The sequence below is a fragment of the Simochromis diagramma genome, unplaced genomic scaffold (genome assembly GCF_900408965.1).
Source record: "Simochromis diagramma unplaced genomic scaffold, fSimDia1.1 OVJJ01000308.1, whole genome shotgun sequence".
NCBI classification, from domain to species: domain Eukaryota; kingdom Metazoa; phylum Chordata; class Actinopteri; order Cichliformes; family Cichlidae; genus Simochromis; species Simochromis diagramma.
Window position 1 is genome coordinate 307,373 of NW_024386785.1, and position 22,621 is coordinate 329,993.

A 22,621-nucleotide genomic window follows, 5' to 3' on the forward strand; every position below is an offset into this window, starting at 1 on the left:
CTGCTGTTATGTGCTGGATTGTCTCAGGGGGATCTTTACACAGCCTGCACCTGATCAAGCGCAAGGCGTAGGTGTTGATAGCCCGGATCTTGTTCTTACCGGTCAGCTGACTCCTCAGGACTTGCCTGACCCTCTGCAGGTACTTGGTGGTTGCAGCTTTCCTAGCGGCCTCTCCACTGTTTCCATTTGGTTGTAGGATTCCCAAATACTTGTAGCTGTCCTCGATGTTTGCAGTGTTGCCCTCTGGTAGTGCATCAGTGAATCGATGTCTCATTCACTCATACAGCTTGATGTTATCCATGTAGAAGATGGGCTGACAATTGCTCCGTTCTGTAGTCGGTATCCGTAGCCAGTCTTGTCAATGATCTCACTGAGAGGGTTCAGGCCTATGCAGAACAGCAGTGGGGACAGAGCATCTCCTTAGTAGATCCCACACTTTATGGTAACATGCTATTGGCTTGAAGTAGGCCTCCAGTGTTGTACGCCACATCCCCATTGAGTTCCTGTTGATCTTGTACAATTCTAGGCAGTCCAGGATCCAGCTGTGGGGCATCCAGTCATAGGCCTTCTTGTAGTTAATCCAGGCAGTGCACAGGTTGGTGAGCCTGGTCTTGCAGTCTTGGGCGACTGTTTCGTCCACCAGTAGCTGGTGTTTCACTCCTCCGGTATACTTGCCAAGTCATTTCCGTGCCCCGCTCATGTCAGCCACTGTGATGCCTGACAGGAGCTTCCATGTGGTAGTTGGAGATATATATTGAAATATTTAGCTGCCGTGGAATCACAATGTATAAAGTTATTGTAGCACATGTATCAGTGTTTTGACTGTTTTTCCTTTACAGACTTGTTCTTTAAATAATTAACTGTAACAAATTAACATCAACTTTATACCTAAACAACAACAAAAAAATGAAGAGATGCAGTAATTTACATATTTTAATGAAAATAAACATAAACATTGGCATTTTAACAGTGTATGGTCTTTATCCTTTACAAAATATCTTATAAATATTACAATACACACATTTCCTTCACTTGTGCAGTGGAAGTATTTGAGCTCAGCTTCCTCATACAAAGAATATTTACTTTAGTTGCAAATCAATTCAATGCAACACGTCTTAACTAGTCTCGCCTCTTTATTTCAACTGTGTTGGATCATTAAATGTATTTATGCAAAAGTAGCAACAAAAATATTTCTGTGGCTTTAACTTATGTGACGCCCCGACTGCAACGCTGCTGAACTGCTGCGTGCTTCGTCTGTGTTGTCAACAAAAATTACAATTTTTTTAAGTCAACAGAGAACTTAGAAGGTAAAAAAGGTAAATATAAACAAAAACAAACACTTGGTAAATATTTCCCTTTACAGCACCGCAGTGCTCAAAGAATAATAAAATGATAGTAAGCACTCAAACTAAATACAAAATGTTAATGTGACATTTAAATAACAGTGACAGGTAAAAAATTTTATTGTGGCACATTAGAGGTAAACGAACGGAGGAAGAGGAGGATGACAGAATAAAAGCTGCATAGAGTCAATATCACAAATCTCTAATGTAGAGAAGATGATTTTGGAAGCTCGCGTGCCGTTTCTACTCTCAAGCAGATTCTTATCTTTAAGTTGACCGAAGTTTTGAACATTTTTCTGACTTTATCAGTGCTGCTGTGTTCCACATCCTGTTAGGTACGTATGAAGAATCTCAGAGCAAATCACTGAGTGTGGATTCTTCCTCACTGTCTGTAAAACATCATGTAACACACGTCTTTACTGGAGCAGTCCAACGTCTGATTGCTTCATCAGCAAATTATACATCTTAATGCTTTTGCTGGTTAAACTCAATGAGCAGACTGATTTTATTTGGGTCGTTTGTCACAGTGAACGTCACATTGGTTCCATGTTAGTCTAAGTTGACTCCAGGCTCATGTGTGAAATAATTCTTCATATAAAAATAAACACATTTAACCCTCACTTGATGCTACTCCAGTGTTGTTTACATCCTGTTTGTAAATTAATTAAAATATGATGGATTGAAATGTAAAATGTAAAAACCTCAAAGATTTCAAATTGAATTAACAAGCAGCATTCACTGCTTCTTCTTTGTTACACTGGCTGTGCAGTCTGTCTGCCCACAGCTCTTCACATGTGTACTAAACACATGCACGGCTGCAGTCACACACCTCACTTACACATGATATTAACACGAAGCCTCTGGGATCAGATCAGTCTTATTAGAAAATAACATTTACGGGTGAACACAGTCTTAAAAGCACATGAACTGCGAGTTAGAAAGACAAACTTTGGCTAATTCAGGACAACAAGAGCTACGGTAGGAGCAGATAAAGTTTTAGGCTTTTCCAAAAACCAAACGGATCGTATCCAAACTCTTTGGGGTCTTATAGCAGAACCCTGGTCCAAACTCATTCGGCTCTCCTGCTCTGACATCTATAAAACTCAAGTCCATAAACACACGAAGGAAAATAAGATGAGTGGAAGAACGTGGAAATCTCAGGATGAACAATCATGTTTCCAACATTATCTGGTGAGAGGATAAAACACCTGCAGGTTCAAAGGAGACACGATTCTTCATCCACAGGATTATTAGTAATAAATTATTATCAGGCAGTTTTTAAATACACATCATTACAATAAGTTACTTTAAATGTAGAAAAATATTATATACTGTTGTTACTTGGTGATGAAATAAAGTCTGAGGACTGTGATGCTAAAAGGCAAAGTGCAAAAACAACTGAGGCTCAACAGGAAGTGTTTCTGAAGCCTCCTTTCAACAAAGGCTGGAAAAGGGACATGAAGTCCACATGAATGAGTCTCCTATAAATCTTCCACTGGTGTCCTGACACCAGACTTCAACAGACGTCCTGTTGGAGGCCTCAGTTTGGTTAAATATCTGTCCCTTTACGATACAATGAAAAGAAAACTACTGAGCGATGTGTGTTTCTAAGGTATTTCATAAGCAGAAACTCAGGAACTGCAGTGTTAAAAGTGCAGAAAAAGGAAGTCGGTAGCCACAGCGAGTTCCTGCTGTTAACATCATGAATGTGTTTGCGCTTCACTTTAAACAGATGCTCAAGTTTCAGTTTCCAGAAATATCTGTGCTAAAAATGTAAATGATCATTGCAGAACTGCAACTTTTAAGTATCTGTTAATGCTCCATGTTTAGTGTGACAGACACATTCTGATGTCCTTTCTGTAAACTGCAGCCTTACAGTCAGCGCTTCATGTTTCTTCCTATTATTAACCAGGTCAGTGTCGTCTGTGGTTTTCAGTTGTGTTGCTGCTCGTTTCAGATAATGCAGCCCATGAACATCCAGCGCGTGCAAAAGATAAACTGTTTTCCTTTCTGACACGTTTTATTCCAAAAACCGGAGCGAATGCAAAAACTGCAATCGTCAGAGTGAGACAGCCTTTAACTGCAGTCCATAACAAACAGAAGCAAAGCAGCTGGAGACGAGTGAGCATCACAGCAGCGTTTGTCTCATATGTTATAGAGGCTCTGTGTACCAACACTAACCCCCATCACAGCTTCGTTTAAAAGGACGTCTGCACTCTCTGAACGGCATGAAGTCAAAATAGAGATCGCTGCATGTAAAGCTGGCAATACAGAAACGGAGAGACTGAGAGCAAATATCCTGATTACAGGGCAGGATAAACCTTACAAAAGAAACACAGGCTGAAGCAAAAGCAGCCACATGTTCAGGCTTGGAAAATTTTGACTTCATGCAATACATTTATTTCATGAAGTCATGAGGATAAAGGATAAAGCAGAAGCAAACCAGAAAAGAAACCACACTGCTGCTCTTTTTAAAAACAGAACTCGCAGCCTTTTTCAGTCACTGGCAGCGTCCTCGTAACGGTTTGTATCTGAGCTACAGTCGCTGAAAACACTCAGCACTATTTTCAGGCGTAAAAATATGATTATCTGATGCATGATGCATGTGTGTCAGTGTTACTCGTAATATTTCTAATAAAGCTAAAATAAAGAACCTAAAAAACAGAGTTTAGAGAAAGGCTTTTTCAGAGTCAGACAGTTCTGGTTTTGTTCAAAGAAAATTTCTCCCTCTGTCTTTTTTTTTTTCATCTTTTGTTTTTGGTTTTTCAAGGTGCACAGTCTGTTTTTCTTTTTCTTTTTACATGTACATTTTTGCACATTTTTGAAACCCACAGTTATGATGGCCTACACTATAAAAATAATGCTGGAGGAAGAAAACCTGAATTTTCCTGATTTTGATTTGACCTCCAGTGATTGAACCGTCAGTCACAGTGTGTGATCACTTTGGTTTTTCACGGAGGAGAGGAAGGAAACTTTTTCCTCTGCAGTGACGTCTTTGAGCCGTTTGCTGCCACGACAGCGTGGCTGAAGTCTGATGTAGTGCGCAGGAAGGAGGAGGAGGATTTCTGGGTGGCGTCTGAGCCTTTGAGCCAGGCATCACGAGGACTGATCCGTCACAGTGCTGGAGCTCGAAGGTGCTGAGGTTCTCTGCAGAGGCGGAGAAGCGTGCTGCAGCCAGGCACTGCTATACCTGCTGCTGCTGCACCAACCGTCTGAAATGTGGCATGACTTTGCTCTCTGGGAGGTAGAGCGCCATCTCCAGGGCGACCAGGATGGTGAACTCGAATGATATGAGCTCCCTCCTGCTGATCCTGAAACGCTCCTCCAGCTTCTGCAGGAACAAACCAGCACGTGAGAGAGAACAAATACTTTCTGATGACACAAACCGCTTCATGTCTGACTCCACGTCTGTGGGAGTTTTAAATCTTGAAATTAAAATAAACATAGTATCTTTTGACATTTTTATACTGCCCGTTCATTTTAACTAAACTTCTGTGAAAAAGTATTTACCGTTTCCTGATTTCTTGCTTCTTTTTTTTAATTTATTAGCCAAAAAGAACCCAATTAAATAAAAAACTGTAGGTTTTAAATAATTATTTTAATCTATTGAGGGTTCTTGGCAGCAAGAATTGCAATTGAGTGTTTGCAATAACTGCCAACGAGTCTTTCACCTTCAAACTTCAAAACTTTCATTTTTTTATTTTTAGCCGCTCAGAGACGGGTTTGCTGGTGTGTTTCTGATTATTGTCCTGCTGCATAAGTGTGCTTGAGCTTCAGGGCTTGAACTGATAGCCTGACAGATTTCATGGTTCTATCAATTATCACGAGTCTTCCACGTCCTGAAGCGGCAAAGCAGCCCCAGAGCTTCCACACTGCCACCACCATGTTTGATTGCTGGTTTGATGTTCTCTCTTTCTGAAATGCTTTGTTACTTTTTGACAGGACTCGGCTCTTTCAGAGAGTTCAGCTTTTGTCCACAGAACAGTTCCCTCAAAGTCGTGGGAATCATCAAGATGTTGTTTGGCAAAAGTGTGATGAGTGTGATTTTTGGTCACAGTGGTTTTCTCTGACCAATGGCCATGCCATGACCTCTGACCTTAACTGAGGCAAGTGAAGCCTGCAGTTCTTTAGATGCTGTTCTAAGGTCTTTTGTCACCTCCTGGATGAGTTGTTCATGTGTTCTTGGAGTATTTTTGGTCGGCCGGCCACTCCTGAGAACTGCTCACAGCTTTCTCCATTTGTGGGTATTCATACTCTCCACATGCCTGAGAAATGGCTTCGTAATCCTTTCGTTGATAGATGTCAGCGACTGTTAAAATCACAGTTCTAAACCCTTTTCCAACTTCACTGTTTCTTTAGATCGTGGTACGATGCGTCGCTTTATGAGATCTTTTCATTTGTTTCACTTTGTCAGATAACTTCTATTTTAGTGATTTCTTGATTAAACATGTATAACAGTAATAAGGCCCGAGTGCGTTTAGTGGAACTGAACCCAGCTTTATAAAAACTGTCATTAATCACATTTAATAATTTAACAAGGGGGGAATTACTCTTTCACACAGGGCCAGGTATGTAAAGAAATGTAATCACCAGTTTAGTTACTCAGGTTATCTTTGCCTTTTTTTTGATTTTCTGAAAAATAAAGTGTAACAAATGAGCATAAAGAAATGAAAGAAATCAGGAAAAGGACAAATAGTTTTTCACAGCTCTGTATTTGTAATCAGTGTTTCATTAGATATGATAAATGAGGTAAAACTAAAAAGATCCATAACTCCATAAAAACTAAAGAAATGTGCAACGATCGTCTGCTTGGTAGTGACGTGCAGGGTTTTTGTTTTGGTGGTCGCAGAACTGAAACAATTAAAATCAATATTTTTGAGCCATGACAGAAGTGAATATGCAGCATAAATACAGTACAGTGATAATGCAGGACTCAATCAGACCTCAGGGATTCTCTCCTGCATGGTCTCAACACTCGACTATAAAGGACATTAACAGCCTCTAGTCCTGCAGCTCGAACACTCAGCAGGTCGTTTTCCACCTGCTCAGGTAGAAAAGCCTCAGTGGCTGAGCAAGAGGAACATGATCTGACTCACAAGGCAGATTTTTTCACTGACACTCTGTGTGTGTGTTTGTATTACATACGTCAATTAGATGTTTGACTTCCTGTTTCTTGAGGTCACTGCTGATCTTAGCTGCCAATAGGATGCATGCAGCTGAGACCAACTTCCTGTGAACAACATCAACAGTTACGTAACTGACAGGACATCAGGCCACAGAGTAAAAGCAGAGTAACAATGTAACAATGCAGACTGCTCGCTCTCTGGACAACATTTATTCTTAAAAGAATTATTGTCTTAGTTTGTAGTTGGTTTGAAATAATGTATCAAGTCTTTATCAGGTGTTTTCTTTGCGTTAACAATCAGTTTCTAATTATAAGACTTGTTGTCAGTTTTTGACTGAATCAGTCATCAGTTAGATCTTAAAGACCTTGAGTTGGATGTAAACATACTCTATAAAATAACTATAAATGTCACTGTGATGATGCACACACTTCAATAATAATTTTCCAGGCAGTTAACAGAGACAGGAGCTTTCCTTCATGTGGTTTATGGGACAGTGAGGACTTGAAGTTCAGTGCATCACAATCAAAGAATACAAACCATCAGCAACAGTGAGAAGTTTTTGCTTATTGAAAATAAACACAAGGGGGAGCCACTTCCACACCTCACACTGTGGACTCCACACAGAAAACTGCAGCACATCCACCTTTTAAGCTATCAAACAAATCGTGTTTTACGTTTTCTAACAGGAACACAATGTGATGAAGTCTTGAACCAATCAGATTTTCTACCTGAGACTAATTATGGTGCAGAATCACTTATAATAACAATAAACAGAGCTAAACAGTCACACATGATCCATAGTCGTCATTAACCAACATTTCAAGCAGAGTGTGAAGCCTATGAACGAAGCAGAAACCGATGACGAGCTGTTTACATGTGGACGAGATTCGAACAAACCTGTTCTGCTTGTTGAGGCGCCCCTGCAGCACCAGCTTTTCAAAGTAGACGTATGCCATCGCGAGGGTGACGGGCTGCAGGCCGCAGTCCTCCCCGACTATTCTCATCTCTCTCTTTAGGCTGAAAAAGAAATAAAGCATGTTCTAATTTTTTAATACTCCCTTTTCACATATCTGTGTAGGTTCTTAGTCATCCAGGTCATGGTAATCTAAGGAGCGACTGGACTGCTTTAAGTTTCTTTAAGATGTTTCATGTCTCATCCCATGAGCTCCTTCAGCTCTAAGACCAAGTGGTGATCCAGTCGGCCCTTTTCACATTACTGTGCTGAAATCCTTTCATTGGCAGAAATGAGAAACGTTACCTTCGGATTTTGCTGAGGGTGAGTTTAATGTGAGGAAACTTCTCCTTAAAAGTCTCGTTCATATCTTTCTTCAGATCAGACGGTTTGACATATTCTATAACTGTCGTCTGCAGGATAAAAGAACAGAGAGAAAAAGAGCAAAAGAAAATGAACCAAACCAGAACAATAAGGAGCGGAAGAATGCATAAACAGAGCACAGAACACATTTAACTGTAAGCAGAGACAATGAGAAGTCAAACAGTTGTCAGTGAATGTAAATAATCTGATGAGGACGTAAACACCGACGGGTAAATATTTCTTTCTGTGACTCATTGTTGCAAAGATGGCACTATTTCTCACGCAGGGAAACTCATTCATGCTTTAGTTTACAGTCTTTCCAGGTATTGTGATGACTGTTCGCAGGAGTATCCAATAACCTCATCAAATCTGTTCCAAAACAGCTGCACTGACTTTACACACTAAATAAAAGTCAAACTCTCCTGCTGATTATTTTTAAATCTAACAACGACGCAGGTTTTGGTTCCACTGAGTCGGTCCGTCTCTGTGTCTGTCCTGTTATGGACACATCACCTGGTCACTGTGTAGCCAAAACACAGTCTCAAGCCCCACCCCAGCTTCTTTAAGCAGTTAAGAAAATGGATTGATGGCTCAATACTTTGACGTATTAGATCACATTGATCTTATAGAAATCCAATATTGCCACACAGCATTCCTGCTTTTTCACTAATAGCCTCAAACACCCAAAGGCAGCTCTGCTCTCTCTCCAGTGGGTTTGTTTTATTTTGCAAACTTAAGAGGGCTCCTTTAACCACATGTTGCATGTTTACAACTTTCATTATTTAAATGGTACACAACTCAACTGCTGACCTTTCACCTGCAAAACTTAAGTGAAGAAACAGACACACCTTTCCATGAAACAGCTTTTAAGTCACCAGCATTAAGAGGTGACAGTGAAGAGCTGCAGGTTCCTCAACAGTTTCTTTACAGCTCAACTCAGTTTAGACCTTAATCCTAATATTTAGTCACATACATGCTCATGTCAACACTTCCAAGGCCTAATTTAATGGAGAGAAGCCTGCGAGATAATCCTGGTAGACAGCCTGATCTAAACCTTATCATATGCAGGTAACATGCACCGTTTCCATGTAACGCACCAAACTGGTGTGGGTGGGGGGTGTTTTGTAGTTTAGGCGACATTGACAGTAGGTGGTGAAATCACACTGTGTAATACTAACACACACACACACACACACACACACACTTGCTCACAGTAAGCTCAGTGAAAAGCAGCTCACCTCAGCTGTAATCGTCTCATGAATTAAACACTGTGATACAGTGTGTGTGTGTGTACCTGTTTAGACATCTTTGTGGGACCAAAAATTGGAATATTATTATATTTGTGGGGACCAACAGTCACTTATGAGGACAAAAGTGCCGTCATCACGAGTTTGAAGGCATTTCTCAGGCTCAAAATGTGGTCTTAGTGTCAGGGTTACGATTAGGTTCTGGTTAGGTTTAGGCTGAGGGTCAGGATTAGGCCGTCATTTTTGATGGTTAGGGTGAGCGACTAGGGAATGCATTATGTCAATGAGATGTCCTCACTAAGACATCAAAACGAGAATGTGTGTGTTTGTCTATAGAGGGATCAAACTGAGCCGCAGCCTCTAGGACAGTGAAAAAGAAAAGAGCATGTGTACTCTGATTACTCTTAGTTCTCAGAGATTTACAATCATCTGTTTTATTCACCCCGTTTGTCTCTCCTTCGGTTTTATTCCTGTTTATTAGAACATGAGAAATTAAAATTGGGGTTCAATGTGATCAATTTACACTTTTAATCTCCCCGAAGCACAGATGTTATTGTCTGACTCAACATTATAATTAAAACGTGTAAAACAAAATAAAAAAATAGCCAAATACAGACATCCTGCCAGTCACCAGAGATTAGTGAGTATCTGACTTGGATGATGCATTAATTCATGTGATGACATTAAACGGATTAGATACCACCTACTGGTGTGATCAGCTCAGTTTTTACTGAACCTGCTATTCATATGAGTCACACACCAGTGAGCCAAAAACACTATGACCCTGTACATGGTGAATAAGGTGGATTATTTCTCATCAGTGTTGTTGTCACCACTATAAGACAGTAAGTGCAAAGCTGAGAGTTGCAGTCATCCTAAAAACAGCAGCAGGGGCAGGTGTAAAGTCACGGGTGTTACAGTTAGATGAGTCTGAGTCAGAGCCGCCCCGAAACATCGAGGCTCGTTGGGCGCTCCCCGTGAGCTGACGATTACCTTCAAACAGTCATCTGAGATCGGACCAACAGTGAAACACCAAGAGGGTGTTGGAGGATGTGTTGGAATAACAGTGGCTCCAAATCTTACAGGACTAATAGGATCTGCTCCTAATGTCTTGGAGCCTCCACACATCCTGCTGAATCCCCGCTGTGGCAGGTCGGAGCTTGTTTTGGTGGTACAAGAAGCACCGAGAGCAAATTAGATCAAAGTGGTCGTGTTGTTTTGGCTGTCGTTATGATGAATTCTTTTAATTAATTTAGAAACCACAGCTCTTTAATAGCTCACATGTGTTTCAGTGAGATTTCTGATCGTGTTCAGAGAGGTGCTGGACCCAGCTGAAATCTGATTGGCCCCCGTGATGCGCCACCCCGTCACTAATCACTGGACGGAGTGTGCAGGACTTCACTGGTTGGATCTTTACAGATGCATAAACATCACAGACATCAAACACTTGTGGTAAGCATGATGCTGATGTCGATTTCATGGGGGAGGGCTGGTGATGACAGGAAAGATTACAATGTTTACAAGTTCAAAGAAGCGTATTTATAAGATGGAAATTGGTAATCAGTATAAGTCTGATGGGACTTGAACGTAGCATGAGCGTGCTGCGATGCACAGACAGCTCAACAGTGGTGCTTAGCATTTCATCAGCCACAAAGCTTCATGACAAGGTGCTTTTCTGGACTTTAGTTTGTGTTAACCTCTGAATCTGAGAATGGGTGCTTATTTCACGCATTAGTTAGCAGCTAGTTCACAACTATACTGGGATTAAACTAGCATCTTGTGAGTGCAGTTACAAACATTTCTTATTGTATTTTCTTTCATATTCATTCACATTTTAAATCTTATTTACAGAACTGAACCATCCATAAACTCAGGAGTTACAAACAAGAGGTGTGCTCAACCCTGAAACAGAGTCTGAATGGAAGTCCCCCAATGCCAAAGCTTTCAGTGCAGATCCCCTGAGATTTGAACTTTTCTTTTTCATGTATTGTTTTTGTTACTAAACTTGATTTATTTAACTCAACATTAACATTTTTGGTCAACAGACTGATGCAAGCTACAAATATTAGACCTAATAAGAGCAGCTCCTCAGAATAAGCCCATATTAGATCCGTTCTTGTTATCAGGCAAAAAAAATTTGGGAATGCAGTCTCCAAATCGCTGCCATACCAGGCCGCAGCTTTATGATGAAGGCTGTTAATCCTGATGATGCAGAAGAAAGAAAATCTGATTTAGATTAAGGCTGGAGGCTCCGAATTCAGTTACTGCCAAAATGACTGTTTAAAATCTGTCTTGCTGAGGTCACTTAAACCCAAAAATGTGCTTATTTTTAGAACTTTGATAAGATAACACACAAACACAGCCTAGTAAGGGCTACAGCACCAGGTTCGCAGTGCTACAGACTCCAAAGTGTATTAGTTTACTAAAACCATCTGTCCTCTCACAAAGCTCATTAAAGGTGTCAAACAGCCTGCGGAGCTCTGGACGTGGACGTGGTGTGAAGGAGACGCACAGCTGTCAGCGATTTGCTCCGTGTGGGCGTCCTCGAAAATAAACAACTGTATTTCAAACCATCTGCAGTGTTTTCTTACCATGTAAGAGGCGAAGATCAGCACTCGTTTGTGTTTGCCGCAGGGCCACTGGGGGTCACTGAGCAGGTTGGGGTCATAATCCATCACATCCTCCACACCTGGACAACAATACACATCGATTCAGAAATAATGTCAAAAGAGCAAAACCGAGGTGGGGAGAGTAACACGAGGTGTCATCAACAAGTTCTCTGACTCACAACAAAAACATTTAGTGCATCTAAGCACGATCTGTCTGCAGACAGTTAAGGAAAAGAGAATTTTATCCATTTTCCTGTTTCTCTGACCAAGTCCTGATAATTTGTCTTTGAGGGAAAGGGAAACCTCTTTGATGCAACATTACCAGCTTGAAATTTGGCTCCTGTCCTACTCCAGCTCACTCCTTTGTGCACCTCTTAACTGCTTTCAGCTCAACCACTACTTTTTTTTAACCCCCAGGACATCTGCCCTTCTGCCATGAACCTCACAGAGTCTACAGACATCAACTTTAGACTGACAGGGCCCCACTCGGTGATCAGCATTGGTGACAACAGTTAGGTTCACGTAAAGAGGTGTTAAATGTTAAATGTCCCAGGATGTCAGTGCAGAGCTCTACTACAACATCCTGAGACATTTAACATTCGTTTCAAACCGTTAAGGCAGAGGTGTCGAACTTAGTTTAGTTCACGGGACACGGGAGTTGATTTTAAGAGGGCCATTATTGCACAAAAACTTATAAAAGAAAATTTATTAAACTGTTAACAGAGTTTATGCACAGTTTGCAGACATTCACATTCAGAAAAATCTCAGTTTTTCCTCATTCAGTCAGTGTAAAGTCATTACAAACAAACTGTACCATTAGAAAGTTACAGAAACCCATCAGCATGGCTCCTGGGGTTTAACCACCTTATTCTGGTTCTTTATCAGTGACAGTGACTCGGTACAAACAACCACACTTATGGCAAGATTGATTGAGCTGCAATACAGTGCTTCCTGTTGAAAAGTCTAAATTGTTTGTCCTTCATCTTAGCAAGTCTGAACTCTGCAAAGTCACCCAGCTGGCTGGCTTCAAACTCCTGGGCATGTGTGCACATTTGGCATCCCAACTATGGCACAGAGTATTGTGCTTTTGTGGGGCTATGCCAAACACATTGCTCCCTAACAACCTCCCGATCATCAGAATTCAAAGAGATTTTTGTCCTTTTTCCCCAAAATGAAATTGCAGTGGTGGAGATCCAGCACATGACCTCCGCTGTGCAGGTTCTAGTGATCGAAAAAGAGCTTACTGGGTGTGATCTGAAAATGGCAGCAGCACCAAAATCTATCATTCTGACATCTGCAGAGATTGTCTTGTTTTTTTCCCTCTGGAATCAAAAGACAAAATGGATTTGAGAACCACCTGTGAACTTTACCAAGCCTTCATCTGCTTTCATATTGTGGCCTAAAGAGCATTTCATCATCCAATCACCATTTCATCCATTTAGTGTTTGTTGGCCCTCTGCTGCCACCAACTGTGAAGGCATCCAGGCTTTCTTTCATAGTGCTACCAGTGGTCCAAGCATCTATGCACAGGTACAAGAGCAGCTCTGTACTAATCGACAGCTAAAAACATTATGCCATTTATAACTCTGAGTAAACGAGTCTTTGGTGTTTCTGTCAGTACTTAACAATCATATCAGTCTTAAGAGCTGCGAGTCTAAAGAAAAACGTCACCAGAGGACTAAAAATATCGAACCTGCTGCGCACGGCCTCGTGCTCACACACAGCTGTATTGTGTTAATGAAAGGTTGTGGATTAGAAAGAGGGGTTTAGAGGCTAATTCAGGGCTCTGTCACTGTGGATGTGTGTGTTTACAGACACAGGATGTGAGGACACGCTCATACACATGTGTTTAAAATATAAAGAGGATGATGCTCCAGCACAGCTGCAGCAGCTCTCGTTTGCTCTCTTCATCCCAGCATCCTGTGTTTGTTTTCTCTTCCTCACGTTACATCCTTCTTTAGCGTTTCAATCCAGAAATGTTTGAGCAGTTACAGTTCAGCCTCTTTTCTGAAATCTCAGAATTCAAGGAAACAGATCAGTCATATCGCTCAGAGTCCTAATGCACCATGACTGTGCTGTTTCACAGTTTGAACCATAAACAGACGGTGTTTTTGTTGTTCCCTTTAACATGATAAAATCCTTTAACAGCGTCTGTGGCTTGATGTCAGTAATTATCTACATTACATCTAATAAATGGTGAAATTTTTAACAGTTTTAAACTGTTGTTAGAAAAAAAGAATCATTATTATTTTTAGGAGACGTGCACGCTGTGACTGAGCTCGGTTCCATTTCTTACCCAGATCCAGTCCCACGGTGCTGCTCAGCCGGCTGGGCGGGTAGCTCCTGCCCGGAATGCTGTGTGTGCTCCTGGAAACGGGAATCTGCAGCGTCAGGTCGCTGGCAGACGACGGCTTCTGCCTCACCAGTGCGTTAGTGGGGTACAGGAACTGTGCGTATGACACAGACTGACACAGACAGAGAAAGATTATTATTAACTGAGCTCTGACCACAAGAAACTGTTTTGGATCATAAAAGCATCCATGAGAAGTAGGTCCACATTTTCTACCCTGCCATAGGTGTCCAGGTGAAAACCCTCTAGCCCCGGCAGCATTTCCAGGGTGGTAGAGATGTTTCCAGACGAGTGTCTCCTCCTGGGGTGATTTAACGAAGGATCACTGGAGAAAAAAAGGCATCAAGAAAAGAAAGAGAGCGAGAATTATTGATAAAATGTTGGTAAACAGCCTGCCTGTAAACACACAGCAGACGGCTGCACTGTCATACAGTAGGAATATTTGGTTCCCAGTTCTTCCGACTCGTGCCCTAGCTGAAACCAGTCCAAACATCTGCTGCATCTGGAGCAGAAACCCCTCAGTGCAGCTGGTTTACCTACAGGAAATTAAATTAAGGACAACAGCAATAAAAGATTCACAACACCATAAAACAGATTCAGAAGTTAGCAGCAGCTTCAGTTTGCCACAAGCCATCAGCTAGCATCGTAAAGAAACCGCTCGAGCGTTTCAGACGGGGTCACGCTGTGGTTTGTTTCTCTAATAATCACAGTTCAGCCTCGTGTCGCTCCGAGACACGACAGACACTGAAAATGAATCGATGAATTCATCATTTATGAGCAGTTCATCACAGCCTGAGCACAACTGAAATTACACAAAAATACAACTTTGTTTTGCAATTATCACTTTTTTACTGCAGACTTAATTTCAAACTGATGGATTTTTATGATTTATAGAAAATGAATCCAAATAAATTTCTTTCTGGAACCGCTACAACAAAACATCTTTATTCACACTGAAAAACCTACCTGATTAAATATAATCTTACTCTTTGTGTAATACTAGATGTACACAGTATACGACTTACACCCTTTCACTGTACATACCAGTTCATTTCACAGGTTTAATTCTTTCCTTTTCCTTATATGATCTGACTGTACTTTAACCTCAGAGTTGTATATGATCCACCCAGCGCAGTCTTCATTTCATAGTGATTGTGTGCTTTCCAGATGCTACACCTAATTCCCCGACTTCCAGGATTTAGTTTTTTATATTTTAACATGTCCCACAGACAACCACCTGCGTGACAGGAGCCATGCGGTGCCTCCCTCCTCCTCTGCAGAATCGCACGTTGGCTTGAATAAGATTTCAAACTAAACAGATAATCGTTTACGGGATGAAGGACACAAAAATGCTGAAACTCTGAAGTATAACACGTTGCTTTTTACAAACTAATTAAAAAACAACAACATTGATTGAATTAAAATGGTTGATATTTAATATATTTTCCATTGATTTTTTCTTAACTAATTTGTTTGTAATTTCAGTAAGTTTCTTCTGGCACCATCTGAAACCATCTATAAATGTTCTGACTATTTATATCTTATTGCTGCAGGCACTGCTAAATAAGCATTAGTCAGCTTTTGCTTCACAGGCGTTTGCTAGAAGGGTCAAAAAGGTCAGCGATCACCATGACGCCATGCACTGAGCTTCACAGCTTTTACCATCAGCTGCTTGTAAAAATGTGAGTTTTGAGCTCATTTCCGGGTGAAAATTACTCATTCTGCCTCATAGCATATGGTGTGTGTGTGTGTGTGTGTGTGTGTGTGTGTGTGTGTGTGTGTGTGTGTGTGTGTGTGTGTGTGTCCAACACAGAAACTAGAGGGAACTGAGAATGTGTTCATGATAATAGCTGCGTACATTACATGTGCGCATGGTGCGAGTGTGACATGACACAACATGCACTAAGACTTCTCAGAATTTCAGCTGAGAGAAAAACGTGTGTTTGTGTGAACACAAAGAGAAAAAAATTGATCAGGATGACTTGTCTATTGGAGAGAACAGCATTATTGTTGTTTCCATTATTGTTTCTTCTTGTCGTTACTGTGAGATGTTTGTGTGTGATTGTGGTGTTTGTATGAGTCATCAGCCACTCAGACCTAAGGTCAGGTCAGAGGGCTCTGATGCACATGGGAAAAAATCATCCCCCCTCCGAACAAACGGCTCTTCTCCCTCATACTCCTCTGCATCATCCCCTCTTCTACTCTCATGTCCCTTTGTCTCACAATGAAGAAACGAGACCTCAGCTACTTCTACTTCCCTACCTCTACTTCTCGTAAGTGTCCAAGCTTTGTTCCCTCTAGTGATTTTCTGGGCCCCTTGTGCATTTCCTAGAAACTTGTGTATTCATTTTCTTTGTTGCTGTGCAGGATGAACCAGCAGTGTATGGGAACAGCTGAAAAGCTCACGTTTCTTCATGTTTAAAAGTCCATCTAATAAAGGTCTCGGATTTTTGAGAGCTGCAGGACAAACATTTCCTTTCTGCCTAGTGAACAGCGACAGGGGTAGTTACTGGTCTAAACCTCTGCTTGGGCTAAATCTCTGAAAACTTTTTATTCACATGCTTCTAAATTCATTTGATGGTCTGCACGAATCTATTTTTGCGAGTGAAACCTCCACGCTGTTGAGGCCATCACCAGCATCACCTGCCAGTAGAACAGCCTCTTTATCTCAGCAACCTCAAACATTTCCTTTCATGTGAAAACAGCTACTGGCAGGATGAAGATAACTATATATAAGGGTTTCCTTCAGCCAGCTTGCTTCAGGTGAACTTAGGCCAGCGATGACCAATTCAGTAAATAACAGTTTTAAATAAGCCAGCAGTGTTTAAATCAACTTTCCACAAATACTTTTTCCCCCTGCCATCAGCCCATTGGTTATGTCGAACCCTGTTTCTTGATTTCATCATGAGAGGCAGAAGGTGGGAGTACATAAGCAGATGTGTCTGTACGGATTACCTGAGGTAGAAGCTCTCTCCGTAGGGAAGAACAGAAAAGGCAGCACACAGAGACCTCTTAGCACAGATGAGCACGATTCTGAAACACAAACAAAAACACACATCGGTGGTTATCGTGTTTTGACTTCTGTCCAGCTGAATTACTTTTCTCCATCTGAGGCATTTTGCTGACTAAACACACACAAAAACAGACAAAGTTTCAAAATGAAGACGCTAACTCTGCATCTTTGTGGTGAAATGAAGATAAAGCTAAATCCCAGGGTAAATTTAAGGATTGAAAGTTTAAAGGATCATATCGCTCCTCAGCATGGCGTAATATTTACTCACCGTTAAAGAGCAAAACACACAAATGCACACTTGACACCAACTTAATTGAGTTAAAGGCTCCAGCTGCACCCTTACCCTCAATTCTGCTCAACTACGACATGATATAATAGAGTTTCATTATGGAGAACACAGTGTGTGCGTGCACGTGCATGTCCGTGTTTGTTTTTTATTGCAGCTCCTCTGAGTATAAACCCATCTGGAGCAGAGACTACAGCTTGCTGGCCTGGTTTTGGTCTCAAGAGGAAAATGTTTGCAGTCATTATATTTGGCTCAGGAACCAAGAGACTAAAAGATTGTGTTTTCACACATAGTGAATAAACACACTTAGCTCAGAGCTGAACAGATAATTGTCCAACATGCAGCTTCTCGGTCAGTTAGAACAACTTTGTCTGTCAAGGCAACACAAGGTCAGCGTTTCAAGGTCTCCGAGTAACTGAAGCAAATGTTCCCAATTTAGCCAAGGCACGAATCGGCTCTATAGTTCATCAGGATGCTGGCAGACCGAGCAGTAAATTTATCAAAGTAGTTATATAACCTGGATTAAACAATATTGGCCAGCCAGCAGCAAAGAGTCGAGCACGTACACACACATAGCCACATGCTAGCATGTCATTAGCCCATTGCCAGAATAAACTGTTGGGGGGGGTACCATGAACACATTTGTAGTAACAAACTTAATCATACATTTAAATCACCTTCATCAACATGGATATTTTGAAAAAGACAACAAAGACAAAGAGGCTAAAGCTAAAGCTATCCAGACTAAAGCTATCCAGACCTTGGTATGAGCAAAGGATCAAAGCAGTTATGACGAAAATTTTGGAAACATATGAAAAGAGAAAAGGGTAGATGTTCTATTGTATGATGAATTTGTAAACATACTGGAGAATAACATAAGTGTCTGATTTATCTTGTTATATAAATCTGCTGCACCTACTTTTCTTTGGTAGAGAGTGCAATCATTTTCAGTTAATTACTCTCCAGTAGCAGAGCCCTTTATTTTCAGCTGTTTAATCGAGAGAAGATCCTGTAACTTAGTGCAGTTTGGGGGAAGCTGTGAAGTTTAATCATTTATTTTTATTATGACCGTAATATTTAGCATAGAAGAGAAGTTGAGGTTTTTTACTCAATGCTGCCAGTTAGTTCTTAAAACGAAAATCAGGATCTGCAAAAATCAATATCAGCTGGTCTTTAATTGGCCAGTGAAATTGCAATTGGTGCATCCTTAGTTTATCTGCTTACAGGCTGCTTCCAAGACTGCGTTTCAATTGTTTTTTTGGTAGCTGTGATTGGTGATTGGTAGCTGGCCAATCACATTCTTGGTTACTGCTTCAGCCAAGGTGTAGACAGTGGATAAAAGTTTACTTATCCGTAAGATTTAATGTGATGTCACCCCACCCTTTGCAGATATAACAGCTTCAGTTCTTCTGGGAAGGCTTTAGGAACGTTTAGGAGTGTTTATGGGAATTTTTGACCATTCTTGCAGAAGCGCATTTGTGAGATCCGACAGGGATGTTGGACGAAGAAGCCTGGCTCACAGTCTCTGCTCTAATAGGTTTTTATCGGGTTGAGTTCAGGACTCTGTGCAGGCGAGTCAACTTCTTCCACACCAAACTCGCCCATGTCTTTATGGATCTTGCTTTGTGCACTGGTGTGCAGTTGGAACAGGAAGGGTCCCCAAACTGTTTCAACAAAGTTGGGAGCATGAAATTATCCAAAATTATAAAGCATTAGAGTTCCTTTCACTGGACATTGCTTTGCACTTGTACACTTGACAAATGCAAAGTGCTCACTATGCTTACTAGAATTATCACTCCACCATCCGATGTAACTGTGATCACTTTTGGCTTCAAAACAAACAAACAAACAAACAAACAAACAAACAAAAAAGCTCACGGCAGCCAAAATGCTGATGTGCAGAAGCCAGTGGTCAATATCACGTAGCTACACATATACACTTCACACACTGACCGTCTCGTCTGACTCCAGGTTTGAATCACAGACTGTTTAAATGATGCCAGTCTAGAAAACTGTTACCAAACAATATAAATGTATCTTTAATTATCCATTTAATTTATGATGTGTAGTAACTCGTTTTTATTTCTCTTCGCATTGGTCTTTGGCATCAGACTGAAGAACTGTTATGTAGCGGACTTGTATACACTGTTCTTTGTTTAGAAAGTCACAGAGGGATAAACATATGAAGAAGGAAGCCAGTTAATCCAAACACTGCGGTTTTTCTTACAGAGATGACATGATCCCGGTCAAACGCTCAGCACATCTTAATGAGGATCCAACTGGGTAAATAATTCAGTAGACTTTAACCTTAGGATCAATAGAGACACGCAGTTTTAACCCATGTTTGCTAATTATGGTTCGGGATGTAAAACTGTATTACACTACTAAGTGATTTATCATTTAAAGGGGATGAAAACAGACTAAAGGGAGCCCAGCGGTTCAAAGTTTAATTCTTTAGGAAGCTAAATACGCAGCAGCGCGATGGAAAATTCAACATTAAAGGTCATTAAAGCATGAATCATTACTCGTTCAATTTAGACACGAGGCTGCTCCTCCTACCCTTCTGATCATCCCTCGAGACAGATTATGAGTTTGAATTTGCCGTTGTTGGTTGTGTGAGCCGGAGACACAAAAATACACACAAAGCTCGTTCCCTGTGATGCATGGGAAAGTCAAGAGCAGGAAGTCACCAGGGAGCTCAGTGGAAACAGCAGAGACATCGCAACACAGCTGCTGAAAACGTGACTGTGCTGGGGAGTCTGTCCCCTGCACCCATCCATTTATTACACCACATTTCACAACACTGGGGGCACATTATTCCATAATCACCTTCAAGGAAAACAGACAATGTTCCCACTGAGGACTGAACCGCTGACCCAGAGCTTTATCTATGTAGCTACACTGACAACAGAAAAACAAAGGACATTTATAGATAAAAAAATAAAATGACAAAACATTTAGCATTTTTTGTATGTTTCAAATCAAATGTAGACAGCATTATGTTCCAGTTACGCTTCATCAGTGAAATGTATGCGTAGTGGAAGGTTTAATGTGACTTACAATTATGCTTTTTAATAAATGATATGCAACAGCAGAACATTTTCATCTTGCTGGGAACTAACTAGAGCAGAAAACTCTCCATTTCACCACTTTCCCCCAAAAACAAAACAAAAAATAAACTAAAAAAATATATGAATATAATTAGTTACATAAATTTGATTTTAAAAAAACACAACAAGAACTTTTACAATTCTTGGGTGGATCTTGGTGGATATTCTACACTGTAAAAGGTCACCTACTTTGCTCACCTGTTACTTAAACTAATTACTAATATTTTACTGTTAAAGTACAAAAACGTTACCTGCTGGTTCAAAGATATCATGACACCGAGCACCACTGACTGCTGCGGCCCTCTCTTCAGCTGACTTATAGTTGTAAACAAGTGAGGTGGAAAACAAGCAGATGACATCTGTTTGCTTTCCATCACTTTGATGTGCAAAATGAGAGTTGGCATGTCAGAGTAAACTGATATATAAACAATCGACTGAAGCAGCATCTAACCACACTCTGCACACGTGCAGCTGCTAGCCTGCGGTGTGATAAATGCCGAAAAGTACCACACTGCCCATGCAGTCAGTTAATTTTGTCTACTCTCTGCAGTAGTTTATGTTTTGTCCATTTTCTTTATGCTTTCTTTTGGTCTCTTCACTTTCCACTCATCACTCAACTTGTTGCAAGAAATGGCTTGTCCCTCCCTGAGGTCTCGTCCTGTTAAAAGGGAGGTCTTTCTCCCCACTCTCACCAAGTACATTCCCAGGGAGTGTTGTCTTGTCACTGGGTTAAGTTCTTTACCTCACAAAATAAAGCACCTTGAGACGACCGTTATTGTGAGCTGTTTCTATATTTCACTGTCAATCAATGTCTTGGTTCTTTTTTTCAAAGAAAACCTTTTTTAAAAGGAAGTAAACAAGCAATTTTTACAGGTGACCTCAAGGTGAACTATTTAAAATCTCCCAGGACGACCCAAACAAGGATCATGGGACACAACAGCCCATTCTGAGGGAAGACAGCTCTAACATTTCCTCTTCTCTGTGACAACATGGTGACTTAGCTGAATTACAAACAGCACTGGTGCTCTTTACTGGATCTATTTTAAAACAATTACCCCTCAGTCAGTCTGTTATTATGTGATGAGCAGCCCTGTGGGCCCTTTTGACCCAGAGTTGTATTTTTACACTCCACAAGGAAGGACACGAATACAATACAATAGAAGAGTTAAGCAGAACAGAATGACACTGTCCAGGCTTCTCTGGTTCCTCTCCTGCTGTAAAGGCGACACACTTCTGCAAGTCAGCAGCGTATGTAGGGCTTAGTTCTGACAGAGACTTAACAATAACGGAAATATCAGTGTTGTGACCTCTGTACACTGTCACCAAGGACTGCCCCAATGAGAAAGAAGCAGAAAAGCCTCAGCCAGTCCTCGAGTTATGCATTACAAAACGTACCACACAGTTTTCATTGTGATTCCTGAGCGGTCAATGTAGGAGGAACGGTTTGAAAAAGAGCCAGAGCATTTGCCATTGTAGCCTCTCCTGATAGCGCACCTCTACATAAAGCTTTCACAGACCTCCACAAGCCTCAACCTGCTGCATCGACCTTGTTCCACATGCTGGGGGACATTAGGGATCAACATGCCTCTAAATACAGTCTACACCTTGGCTGAAGCAGCTGAATGACGTGTTTTTTACCTTCAAACTCAAATATAGTTAAGGGAACAACTTCAGACTCACTGTGGAGCCAAACCTGGGCAAAACATTTTGAAGATTTGTTGTTTTTCAGAGTTCAAGACCAAAGATTCAGTTTTTCAGTATTGTTTGTTTTTACTTTTCATCCATTTGTGATTTGATAATTCAAAAAGCTAAATTAAAAGACACCAAATATAAAATGTACACAAAAATGGGATATAAAAGTCACCAGCACTTTATACAGACCTCACAAGAAAAATAATTGCACTCTGAAGACTTATATTTAACAATAGAGCTATAACAGAATGATACATATTTATGCTACAGTAGTGTTCAGCATGTTTGTGCTGCTGGTGACAAAACATGATCACACTGAGAAACTTTATTTTTTTAAAGGGGGTAGTAGATGTTTATATTCCTCGAAAAGGTTATTTTATCCTGTTGCTAGGTGGTTGCTAGGGAACTTATGGCATCATACCATGTCCTGTATAATTAAACCTTTGTAGATAAAAATGAGATGCCACTGTGATTAAATTAAAATGACGGGATACTTTTATTAGGTGTTATAGATGCTTATATGCTAAAAC

The 22,621-nt window shown here is 40.8% G+C and overlaps 1 protein-coding gene across 2 annotated transcripts in view; it reads right to left on the reverse strand.

Annotated features, from left to right (window-relative positions):
* Positions 1 to 919: 919 nt before the first annotated feature.
* Positions 920 to 22,621, reverse strand: part of LOC120727982 (CDK5 and ABL1 enzyme substrate 2-like) — a 29,431-nt gene continuing 7,729 nt past the window's right edge. For both annotated transcript variants that reach the window (XM_040022606.1, XM_040022605.1), the window contains exons 3-10: positions 16,946 to 17,023; positions 14,207 to 14,315; positions 13,937 to 14,105; positions 11,623 to 11,720; positions 7,728 to 7,834; positions 7,367 to 7,486; positions 6,489 to 6,573; positions 920 to 4,674 (exon numbers count right to left, since the gene is read on the reverse strand). In XM_040022606.1, coding sequence (XP_039878540.1) covers positions 4,528 to 4,674; positions 6,489 to 6,573; positions 7,367 to 7,486; positions 7,728 to 7,834; positions 11,623 to 11,720; positions 13,937 to 14,105; positions 14,207 to 14,315; positions 16,946 to 17,023 — 913 coding nt within the window. In that variant the 3' untranslated portion in view covers positions 920 to 4,527. The remainder of the gene's footprint in view (positions 4,675 to 6,488; positions 6,574 to 7,366; positions 7,487 to 7,727; positions 7,835 to 11,622; positions 11,721 to 13,936; positions 14,106 to 14,206; positions 14,316 to 16,945; positions 17,024 to 22,621) is intronic.